This window comes from Bombina bombina, chromosome 6 (assembly GCF_027579735.1).
Source record: "Bombina bombina isolate aBomBom1 chromosome 6, aBomBom1.pri, whole genome shotgun sequence".
In the NCBI taxonomy this organism is placed as follows: Eukaryota; Metazoa; Chordata; class Amphibia; order Anura; family Bombinatoridae; genus Bombina; species Bombina bombina.
Genome location: NC_069504.1, coordinates 1,122,766,047 through 1,122,779,325, shown reverse-complemented (window position 1 = coordinate 1,122,779,325; position 13,279 = coordinate 1,122,766,047). Strand labels below are relative to the sequence as shown.

The following is a 13,279-nucleotide window of genomic DNA, read 5'->3' as shown; positions in this document are numbered from 1 at the left end:
CCCCCCTTACAAAAACCTAACACTAATCCCCTGAAGATCATCCTACCTTGAGTCGTCTTCACTCAGCCGAGCAGCGATGGAACCGAAGTGGACATCCGGAGCGGAAGAAGTGAATCCTCCAAGCGGCGCTGAAGAAATCTTCCATCCGATGAAGTCATCATCCAGGCGGCGCTGAAGAAGTCTTCGATCCGGGCGATGTCATCTTCCAAGAGGCGCTGAAGAGGTCTTCTATCCGGGCGATGTCATCTTCCAAGCCGGGTCTTCAATCTTCATCCCGCCGACGCGGAACATCCTCCTTTCCCGACGAACTACCGACGAATGAAGGCTCCTTTAAGGGACGTCATCCAAGATCGCGTCCCTTCAATTCCGATTGGCTGATAGGATTCTATCAGCCAATCGGAATTAAGGTAGGAAAAATCTAATTGGCTGATGGAATCAGCCAATCAGATTCAAGTTCAATCTGATTGGCTGATCCAATCAGCCAATCAGATTGAGCTCGCATTCTATTGGCTGATCGGAACAGCCATTGTAGCTATCTTAGGGTTTATTTAACAGGTAAGTATTTAGTTTTAAATAGGAATAATTTATTAAAGTATAGTGTAGTGTTAGGTGTTTTACAGGTACATTTCTCTTTATTTTAGCTAGGTAAGCTATTAAATAGTTAATAACTATTTAATAGCTATTGTACCTAGTTAAAATAAATTGAAAGTTGCCTGTAAAATAAAAAAGAATCCTAAGATAGCTAGAATATAATTATTATTTATATTGTAGCTATATTAGGGTTTATTTTAAAGGTAAGTATTTAGTTTTAAATAGGATTAATTTAGTTAATAATAGAAATATGATTTAGATTTATTTAATTAATATTTAAGTTAGGGGGGTGTTAGGGTTAGTGTTAGACTTAGGTTTAGGGGGTTAATAATTTTATTACAGTGGCGGCGGTGTAGTTGGGGGCAGGATAGGGGTTAATAAATGTATTATAGGTGGCGACGGTGTAGGGGGGGCAGGATAGGGGTTAATACATTTAATATAGGTTGCGGCGGGTTCAGGGAGCGGCGGTTTAGGGGTTAATACATTTATTATAGTTGCGGTGGGCTCCGGGAGCGGCAGTTTAGGGGTTAATATGTATAGAGTAGCTTGCGGTGGGCTCCGGGAGCGGCGGTTTAGGGGGTAATAACTTTATTTAGTTGCGGCGGTGTAGGGGGGACAGATTAGTGGTGTTTAGACTCGGGGTACATGTTAGGGTGTTAGGTGTAGACAGCTCCCATAGGAATGAATGGGATGTCTGTCAGCAGCGAACTTGTACTTTCGCTATGGTCAGACTCCCATTGATTCCTATGGGATCCGCCGCCTCCAGGGGTGGCGGTTTGAAAACCAGGTACGCTGGGCCGTAAAAGTGCAGAGCGTACCTGCTAGTTTTTTGATAACTAGCAAAAGTAGTGAGAATTTGCCACACATCTGGAGTGACTTAAGAATGGATCTGTGTCGGACTGAGTCCGGCGGATCGAAGCTTACGTCACAAAATTCTACTTTTGCCGGTCTGGAGCCTTTGATAACTAAGGCGAATCAGCCTCGCCACAAATACGCTGCGGAATTCCAGCGTATTTGAGGTTGACGGCTTGATATCTAGGCCCCTGGGAGTTCACAGTGTCCCAGTTCACTGACCAAGGCAGTGCAACAAATCACTCCAGGGTAGATTTCAATCAAGCTCAGGCTCTTAGCAAAGAGTTAAAATACCATAGTTTAATGGTGCAGTAAAATACAATATAAAATGTCACAAATGTGACCGTAACAATGGATAAACAAGCAACTAGTTTCTCAGATCTCTGTCTGTTTCCTCAGGCTTCTCAGAAAGGGAGAAAACTCAAAATTACGAGTGGAGCGCTAACAGTTACGCACGAGCGAAAAGAGGTTTATCATGGGTGTTGGCTGCATAATGCTGCTTAATGTACACCAATGACCTTTAATATCACTCAATTGCCGCCAAATGTCCCCAAATACAATATTCCAACATCACATGTGAACCTTTAGGTAAAAACTTTAAATAATAACGTTTAGGGCTAATTACAAGTGGATTGGTGCCCTTTGCAGTCAAGTAGCTAAAAACACGTGAAAGCATATTTATGCATTATTCATATTTAATAAAGTGTTATACTGAGTATTTACTGTAAATATTTCACATTCCTATGTTCTGCACATAGCAGAATAGGTTCTATGTATTTATAAATAGATATTCCTATATATATTTATATAGATATAAAACCATCAGATATATATTTATATAGATATAAAACCATCAGATATATATTTATATAGATATAAAACCATCAGATATATATTTATATAGATATAAAACCATCAGATATATATTTATATAGCTATAAAACCATCAGATATATATTTATATAGCTATAAAACCATCAGATATATATATTTATATAGCTATAAAACCATCAGATATATATTTATATAGATATAAAACCATCAGATATATATTTATATAGATATAAAACCATCAGATATATATTTATATAGATATAAAACCATCAGATATATATTTGTATAGATATAAAACCATCAGATATATATTTGTATAGATATAAAACCATCAGATATATATGTGTATAGCTATAAAACCATCAGATATATATTTATATAGCTATAAAACCATCAGATATATATATTTATATAGCTATAAAACCATCAGATATATATATTTATATAGCTATAAAACCATCAGATATATATTTATATAGATATAAAACCATCAGATATATATTTATATAGATATAAAACCATCAGATATATATTTATATAGATATAAAACCATCAGATATATGTATATATAGATATAAAACCATCAGATATATATTTATATAGATATAAAACCATCAGATATATATTTATATAGATATAAAACCATCAGATATATATTTATATAGATATAAAACCATCAGATATATATTTATATAGATATAAAACCATCAGATATATGTATATATAGATATAAAACCATCAGATATATATTTATATAGATATAAAACCATCAGATATATATTTATATAGATATAAAACCATCAGATATATATTTATATAGATATAAAACCATCAGATATATATTTATATAGCTATAAAACCATCAGATATATATTTATATAGCTATAAAACCATCAGATATATATTTATATAGCTATAAAACCATCAGATATATATTTATATAGCTATAAAACCATCAGATATATATTTATATAGATATAAAACCATCAGATATATATTTATATAGCTATAAAACCATCAGATATATATTTATATAGCTATAAAACCATCAGATATATATTTATATAGCTATAAAACCATCAGATATATATTTATATAGATATAAAACCATCAGATATATATTTATATAGATATAAAACCATCAGATATATATTTATATAGATATAAAACCATCAGATATATATTTATATAGATATAAAACCATCAGATATATATTTATATAGATATAAAACCATCAGATATATATTTATACAAATATAAAACCATCAGATATATATGTAGAAATAGGTATTTATGAATAGATATTCTATGTGAAGAACATTGGAATGCGAAATATTCATATTTTCATGTCGGGTTAGCACACTTGAGAATATGCCCAATTTTAAAATGTTTGTTTATTTAAAATTAAAAAAACCCTCTCTAATGCATTTTCATTATTTGCTTTGCCTGATTTTCACTCTGCAAATTGTAGCGTCTGGAGTGCAGAACCCTGACACTCTTACATGCAATGCGATGAAAGTGAGATCAGTAACTATCAAGGGGTGTGTCCTAGGAGTGGAAAACTGCTATTAACCTTTTTATTTTGCATGCAGATATTTTGCAGTATAGTGAATGTTTTATGGTGGATAAATAAATCATTGACTTTAAAGTCCCTTTAAGCACAAATGGTCAATTCATTGTTGGTTTTAAACATAATATCCCATCAGACTGGTGTTGGAGTGGTCCCTGTTGCAGTGTACATTGTTAGCCAGACAGTCTTTCTAATTGACATTTGTCTCTGAAGGTTTGTAACACAACCACTGACCGTAAACATGCTGACACCGCACTAGAGAAATACATTACCGAATCCGTAATGAACATCATCAGCGGTTTCTTCAACTCTCCTTTCTCCGACAACAGCACCAGCCTTCAGGTGAGAGAAACAGTACCAAGTGTATAATCACAGTGACTATATATAACATTACACTGAGCTATAGTAATTGTAAAAAAAAACTATAATTTTTTTAAGTATCGGATAAAATGTACAGGCACCTCTATTTAGTTAGGCTCCTCTGCCCACAGCCAATGACAAGAAAGACTATCCTTTATATCTGATCAAGCAGACAAGATCTGTTTGCCCAAATGGCATCCATGGGTAACTGTGGTGTAATTGGCTAAAACCAAAAATGAGAATATTTTAAGAAAAATGGGCTGGAGAATTATTGAAAATACAATCTAAAGATTTCTCAAATTAAAGGGAAATTGATAACATGATAAGGAAAAGTATATAATTGTAAATGCTTTCAGTCTTAAATGGACACTAAACACATCCAATGCACCCTCCTCTATTCCTGGAGCTGTCATATTTTTACCTAGGTTACACTGCAGGTATGTGAAGGAGAGTTGCTGCACATTATACACTAAATACATCTCATGCACCGCCGCTAATCATGGTGCTGACATATTGGTACCTAGGTTACACTGCAGGTATGTGAAGGAGAGTTACTGCACATTATACACTAAATACATCTCATGCACCTCCTGCTAATCATGGTGCTGACATATTGGTACCTAGGTTACACTGCAGGTGTGTGAAGGAGAGTTACTGCACATTATACACTAAATACATCTCATGCACCTCCTGCTAATCATGGTGCTGACATATTGGTACCTAGGTTACACTGCAGGTGTGTGAAGGAGAGTTACTGCACAGTATACACTAAATACATATACACCACCTGCTAATCATGGTGCTGACATATTGGTACCTAGGTTACACTGCAGGTATGTGAAGGAGAGTTACTGCACATTATACACTAAATACGTCTCATGCACCTCCTGCTAATCATGGTGCCGACATATTGGTACCTAGGTTACACTGCAGGTATGTGAAGGAGTGTTACTGCACATTATACACTAAATACATCTCATGCACCGCCCGCTAATCATGGTGCTGACATATTGGTACCTAGGTTACACTGCAGGTGTGTGAAGGAGAGTTACTGCATATTATACACTAAATACATATACACCACCTGCTAATCATGGTGCTGACATATTGGTACCTAGGTTACACTGCAGGTATGTGAGAGTTTCTACACATTATACACTAAATACATCTCATGCACCTCCTGCTAATCATGGTGCTGACATATTGGTACCTAGGTTACACTGCAGGTATCTGAAGGAGAGATACTGCACATTATACACTTAATACATCTCCTGCACCTCCTGCTAATCATGGTGCTGAGATATTGGTACCTAGGTTACACTGCAGCTATGTGATAGAGAGTTACTGCACATTATACACTAAATACATCTCATGCACCTCCTGCTAATCATGGTGCTGACATATTGGTACCTAGGTTACACTGCAGGTGTGTGAAGGAGAGTTACTGCACATTATACACTAAATACATATACACCACCTGCTAATCATGGTGCTGACATATTGGTACCTAGGTTACACTGCAGGTATGTGAAGGAGAGTTACTGCACATGAAACACTAAATACATCTCATGCACCTCCTGCTAATCATGGTGCTGACATATTGGTACCTAGGTTACACTGCAGGTATGTGAAGGAGAGTTACTGCACATGAAACACTAAATACATCTCATGCACCTCCTGCTAATCATGGTGCTGACATATTGGTACCTAGGTTACACTGCAGGTATGTGAAGGAGAGTTACTGCACATGAAACACTAAATACATCTCATGCACCTCCTGCTAATCATGGTGCTGACATATTGGTACCTAGGTTACACTGCAGGTATGTGAAGGAGAGTTACTGCACATTATACATTAAATACATCTCATGCACCTCCTGCTAATCATGGTGCTGACATATTGGTACCTAGGTTACACTGCAGGTATGTGAAGGAGAGTTACTGCACATGAAACACTAAATACATCTCATGCACCTCCTGCTAATCATGGTGCTGACATATTGGTACCTAGGTTACACTGCAGGTATGTGATAGAGAGTTACTGCACATTATACACTAAATACATCTCATGCACCTCCTGCTAATCATGGTGCTGACATATTGGTACCTAGGTTACACTGCAGGTATGTGAAGGAGAGTTACTGCACATTATACACTAAATACATCTCATGCACCTCCTGCTAATCATGGTGCTGACATATTGGTACCTAGGTTACACTGCAGGTATCTGAAGGAGAGTTACTGCACATTATACACTAAATACATCTCATGCACCTCCTGCTAATCATGGTGCTGACATATTGGTACCTAGGTTACACTGCAGGTATGTGAAGGAGAGTTACTGCACATTATACACTAAATACATCTCATGCACCTCCTGCTAATCATGGTGCTGACATATTGGTACCTAGGTTACACTGCAGGTATCTGAAGGAGAGTTACTGCACATTATACACTAAATACATCTCATGCACCTCCTGCTAATCATGGTGCTGACATATTGGTACCTAGGTTACACTGCAGGTATGTGAAGGAGAGTTACTGCACATTATACACTAAATACATCTCATGCACCTCCTGCTAATCATGGTGCTGACATATTGGTACCTAGGTTACACTGCAGGTATGTGAAGGAGAGTTACTGCACATTATACACTAAATACATCTCATACACCTCCTGCTAATCATGGTGCTGACATATTGGTACCTAGGTTACACTGCAGGTATGTGAAGGAGAGTTACTGCACATTATACACTAAATACATCTCATACACCTCCTGCTAATCATGGTGTTGATATCCAACACCTGACATTTCTCTGATGGTTGGAGACTCTATTCTCAACACCTCACCCGAGGTCCACTGTCTTGGGGTTACACTTGTCTCCGAACTCACATTTAATCCACATATACAAGCACTTACCAAATCCTGCCGTTCACACTTACACAACATTTCCAGCATTCGTCCCTTCCTTACTCAAAAAACTACAAAAATACTTATTCATTCCCTCATTTTGTCACGCATTGATTATTGCAACCTACTCCTAAATGGCCTTCCAAGACACCGCCTCTCTGCCCTCCAATCTATTATGAATGCTTCTGCTAGACTCATCGACCTAAGTTGCCGATCTACATCAACTGCCCCGCTCTGCCAGTCTCTACACTGGCTCCCCATACACTCCAGAATACAATTTAAAGTATTAACCCTAACTTACAAAGCACTCAACAGTCTAGTTCTCAACTATATTTCCTCTCTCATCGTGAAATATTCCCCATCCCGTCCTCTTCGATCAACCTCTGACCTACGTCTCTCTACTCCTGTTATCTCTACGTCCCACTCCCGTCTCCAATACTTTGCACGTGCTGCTCCTGTTCTCTGGAACTCTCTACCCCGCTCCATAGGTCTCCAACCTTGTATAGCTTCAGACACTCCTTGAAAACTCACCTATTCAGAGAGGCTTACCATCTCTACTCCATCCCTCATCAGAACCAAACTAATACATGAACTGCCTGACTCACTGCTGCAACTACAATCCATGTGACAAGCTACCCCCAACCTTATGTCGATGCACCCTAAACCTATAGACTGTGAGCTCTCCAGAGCAGGGCCCTCTTCCTCCTGTACTAGATTTGTTTAGTTTTGTTATGTTTTGTATTTTATCACAAATCCTTGTCATTGTATACCCCTATCACTCTACCCAGCGCTACGGAATTTGGCGGTGCTATACAAATAAATGATAATAATAATAATAATGAGAGTTACTGCACATTATACACTAAATACATCTCGTGCACCGCCCACTAATCATGGTGCTGGCATATTGGTACCTAGGTTACACTGCAGGTATGTGATAGAGAGTTACTGCACATTATACACTAAATACATATCATGCACCTCCTGCTAACCATGGTGCTGACATATTGGTACCTAGGTTACACAGCAGGTATGTGAAGGAGAGTTACTGCACATTATACACTAAATACATCTCATGCACCTCCCTCTAATCATGGTGCTGACATATTGGTACCTAGGTTACACTACAGGTATGTGAAGGAGAGTTACTGCACATTATAGACTAAATACATCTCATGCACCTCCTGCTAATCATTGTGCTGGCTTATTGGTACCTAGGTTACACTGCAGGTATGTGATAGAGAGTTACTGCACATTATACACTAAATACATCTCATGTACCTCCTGCTAATCATGGTGCTGACATATTGGTACCTAGGTTACACTACAGGTATGTGAAGGAGAGTTACTACACATTATACACTAAATACATCTCTTGTACCTCCTGATAATCATGGTGCTGACATATTGGTACTTAGGTTACACTGCAGGTATGTCTAGGAGAGTTACTGCACATTATACACTAAATGCATCTCATGCACCTCCTGCTAATCATGGTGCTGACATATTGGTACCTAGGTTACACTGCAGGTATGTGATAGAGAGTTACTGCACATTATACACTAAATACATCTCTTGTACCTCCTGCTAATCATGGTGCTGACATATTGGTACCTAGGTTACACTGCAGGTATGTGATAGAGAGTTACTGCACATTATACACTAAATACATCTCTTGTACCTCCTGCTAATCATGGTGCTGACATATTGGTACCTAGGTTACACTGCAGGTATGTAAGAGTTACTGTACATTATACACTAAATATATCTCATGCACCTCCTGCTAATCATGGTGCTGACATATTGGTACCTAGGTTACACTGCAGGTATCTGTAGGAAAGTTACTGCACATTATACATTAAAGGGCCATAATACCCAAATGTTTAAACACTTGAAAGTGATGCAGCATAGCTGTAAAAAGCTGACTAGAAAATATCTCCTGAACACCTCTATGTAAAAAAGAAAGATATTTTACCTCAAAAGTTTCTCAGTAGCCACCTCCCATTGTAAAGGATTTCTAAGCAGCATATTCGTGTGTCTGTCCTGGGACAGCTTAGGGGATGATCATCGTGCACTCTCATATTATTTCCCTATTCAGCTTACTATGAAATCTCATGAGAGTTAAGTCAAATCTCATGAGATCACAGTAAAAGAGTTCAAGACCTCAGCACTGCTGATGCTGATTGGCTGCTGTTCATTTCTTCATTTTTTTTTTTTTTTTTTTTTACCAGCAGCTGAGTATAACTTTTTACACAGATCTTACTCTGCTGAGCTGAGGAGATTGTGAGGTAAAATATCTTCCTTTTTTACATAGAGATGCTCAGGTGACATTTTCCTGTCAGCTTTTTACAGTTATACTGCATCAGTTTCAAGTGATTTAGCATATGAGTATTATGTCCCTTTAAATACATCTCATTCACCTCCTGCTAATCATGGTGCTGACATATTGGTACCTAGGTTACACTGCAGGTATGTGAAGGAGAGTTACTGCACATTATACACTAAATACATCTCATGCACCTCCTGCTAATCCTGGTGCTGACATATTGGTACCTAGGTTACACTGCAGGTATCTGAAGGAGAGTTACTGCACACATTATACACTAAATACATCTCATGCACCTCCTGCTAATCATGGTGCTGACATATTGGTACCTAGGTTACACTGCAGGTATGTGAAGGAGAGTTACTGCACATGAAACACTAAATACATCTCATGCACCTCCTGCTAATCATGGTGCTGGCATATTGGTACCTAGGTTACATTGCAGGTATGTGAAGGAGAGTTACTGCGCATTATACACTAAATACATCTCATGCACCTCCTGCTAATCATGGTGCTGACATATTGGTACCTAGGTTACACTGCAGGTATGTGATAGAGAGTTACTGCACATTATACACTAAATATATCTCATGCACCTCCTGCTAATCATGGTGCTGACATATTGGTACCTAGGTTACACTGCAGGTTTGTGAAGGAGAGTTACTGCACATTATACACTAAATACATCCCATGCACCTCCTGCTAATCATGGTGCTGACATATTGGTACCTAGGTTAAACTGCAGGTATGTGATAGTTACTGCACATTATACACTAAATACATCTTATGCACCTCCCGCTAATCATGGTGCTGACATATTGGTACCTAGGTTACACTGCAGGTATGTGATAGAGTTACTGCACATTGTACACTAAATACATCTCATGCACCTCCTGCTAATCATGGTGCTGACATATTGGTACCTAGGTTACACTGCAGGTATGTGAAGTAGAGTTACTGCACATTATACACTAAATACATCTCATGCATCTCCTTCTAATCATGGTGCTGACATATTGTTTAAATAAAAAGAGAGAAGCGCTCAACCTGAGAACAAACAATAGCATAATAGCTTGTTCTATGGCTAGTTACCACCCAAGAAGCAGCCTCTTTTTGCTCAACATGTGCCTTTCACAGAGAAGAACTTTCCTGAAGCATATCAGTCTGATCCTGACTTCACAGTACAGTCCAGCCCCGAAATACCAGGCAATCCCTCTCTGAACGAGAGAAACAGCAAAAACCCAGACGTACGTTTCAGCCTATTGTGGGCCTCGTCAGTGAGGTGCAGCCATATCCCTCTAGGCACACTGAGCAACGGGTCCACGTCTGGATTCCCGCATCACACATAGGGAGACTTCCCTAAGTGTCATAATTTGCATAAATAAAAAGAGAGAAGCGCTCAACCTGAGAATGAACAATAGCATAATAGCTTGTTCTATGGCTAGTTACCACCCAGGAAGCAGCCTCTTTTTGCTCAACATGTGCCTTTCACAGAGAAGAACTTTCCTGAAGCATATCAGTCTGATCCTGACTTCACAGTTGTCTTTGGCTAGTTACCACCCAAGAAGCAGCCTCTTTTTGCTCAACATGTGCCTTTCACAGAGAAGAACTTTCCTGAAACATATCAGTCTGATCCTGTGCGGCGGACATATTATGCTACTTCGTATCATGTCTTCTCGTACATTGTTAAATTTGCCCCGTAGAGTCAGTATTAAAGGGACACTGAACCCAAATTGTTGAAGGCGTTTTGTATGATATATCTAAATCTTGAAAGTTTAAAGGGACACTGAACCCAAATTTTTTCTTTCATGATTAAGATAGAGCATGCAATTTTAAGCAACTTTCTAATTTACTCTTATTATCAATTTTTCTTCGTTCTCTTGCTTTCTTTATTTGAATAAGAAAGCATCTAAGCTTTTTTTATTAGTTTAGAACTCTGCACAGCACTTTTTTATTGGTGGATGAATTTATCCACCAATCAGCAAGAACAACCCAGGTTGTTCACCAAAAATGGGCCGGCATCTAAACTTACATTCTTGCATTTCAAATAAAGATACCAAGAAAATGAAGAAAATTAGATAATAGGAGTAAATTAGAAAGTTGCTTAAAATTTCATGCTCTATCTGAATCGTGAAAGAAAAAATTTGGGTTCAGTGTCTCTTTAAACTTTCAAGATTTAGATATATCATACAAAACGCCTTCAACTTATGTCTATAGATTTAGCTCTCTTGGTCTGCTTTGTCAAAAGTATCACCCATCAATCATTAAAGGGATAGAAAGGTGGAATTTTTCGGTGGCAGACGCACAGTATTTAAGATTTGAGAGTTGGTGGTTGTGTTTATTGTGTCTGTGAAGATCTAATTATTGTCATTTAAACCACTGTTGAGACTCTGCATTGTGGTGTTTGAATACTTTGTGCACAGGCTCTCACAGTATATGTGCATATTCCACTGAAAATCAGTCATAACTTTAAATACAACCATTGTACATTCAAATTTTGATTTTTAAATCCCTCCAACACCTTAATCTTCAAGAAAGAATTTGCCTAAAGATAGCCTTTTATGAGAAACTTTGCTCCTTTCCATAAGAGTATACTGAGGTAGTCACAGGGGCATGCACGTGTCTTGAGCACTATATGTAGAATATTGTTACATACATTATTACCGTATAGTACACCAGTCACATGTACACTCGTATGCCTACCTCTTTATGCTGTCATGGAGAGCAGCTAAGTTTCCTTGTCCCTTTAAGTTATAAAAGGTTATTTTTAGACACATAAGTTATTGATGATCAAGGTGTTAATGACTGATAGGTGATACTTTTACCGTTTTGTTTAATGGATCAGCACATTGTGGTTCTGTAGTTATATAAAAAACAAAACAGACTGCTGAGCACTTTGGGCCTGAATAGACGGTCATTTTCTGGTGAGCTTTTACTCATCTCATTACTCTTTTAAGATTCAACATTTGGGATCCTGTTGTCGACCTTCTTTTAATTTTTTCACACCATTGTTTCCTCCTTGATCCGTGTCTCTCTCTTTTCATGTACTTTGTGCAGAACTCGCTCATTTAATTCCCTGGATAAAACCGGAGGATCGAGGGCATTGTTAAGAACAATAGCTGTCCATGTTTTGACATTCAAATTGGTGATTTATTAGACCTGCGCTATATTTAAATAAATTCAGGGCCACGCTATCTTGTGAGATTAATGAACAGCTGGGCACATTTATCAAGTCACGAAAACTGTTCTTAGAATACAAATTCCCACTCAAGGTAGTTTAGGCTTTTACTGATTATCAGTGATTAATTAGAAAGACGTTAACACATAAGGAACATGAAGACTGAAACCGGAGAGTAAAATTGGATTTTCTTTTAGTCTGAAGATAAAGAATCAAGCCTTATGTTTTTTGTTTTTTAATGTTATCTGAAATATATGTGAGATCCCATGATGACGCTTCTGTCTGGGCGACTCACTGTGAACCTGATATTTGAAACCTCGCTGACATGGAGAGAGATCACACAAAATCTTTTGGATATTTTTTAGACCTTGTTTTGTAATGTAGGAGTCTCTGTTTCACATAAAGATCACTACATAGTAACATAAACATGTCTCAAGATAAAATTTGTGTCTCTAAAAATTTTTTTAAGGGCCTCGCCATACCGAAGAGACTTCTTAGAATATCTCACCTGAGCAGCGAGGGTTTGAATTTCAAGCCCTGTATCTGTTACGTGATTTCTTGTATAGTTGAGAATCTGACTTTAGTGATGCGCTTCTGGCTGCAGGCTATCAATGCACTGAATAGCATCACTACAGACAAAGCAGTCATTTTTGTAA

At 37.9% G+C, this 13,279-nt stretch overlaps 1 protein-coding gene across 1 annotated transcript in view; it reads left to right on the top strand.

The window, feature by feature from the left end:
* Positions 1–13,279, top strand: part of ITPR2 (inositol 1,4,5-trisphosphate receptor type 2) — a 920,836-nt gene that overhangs the window by 274,452 nt on the left and 633,105 nt on the right. The window contains exon 25 of the mRNA XM_053719707.1: positions 4,061–4,189. Within this exon, the coding sequence (XP_053575682.1) occupies positions 4,061–4,189 (129 nt within the window). The remainder of the gene's footprint in view (positions 1–4,060; positions 4,190–13,279) is intronic.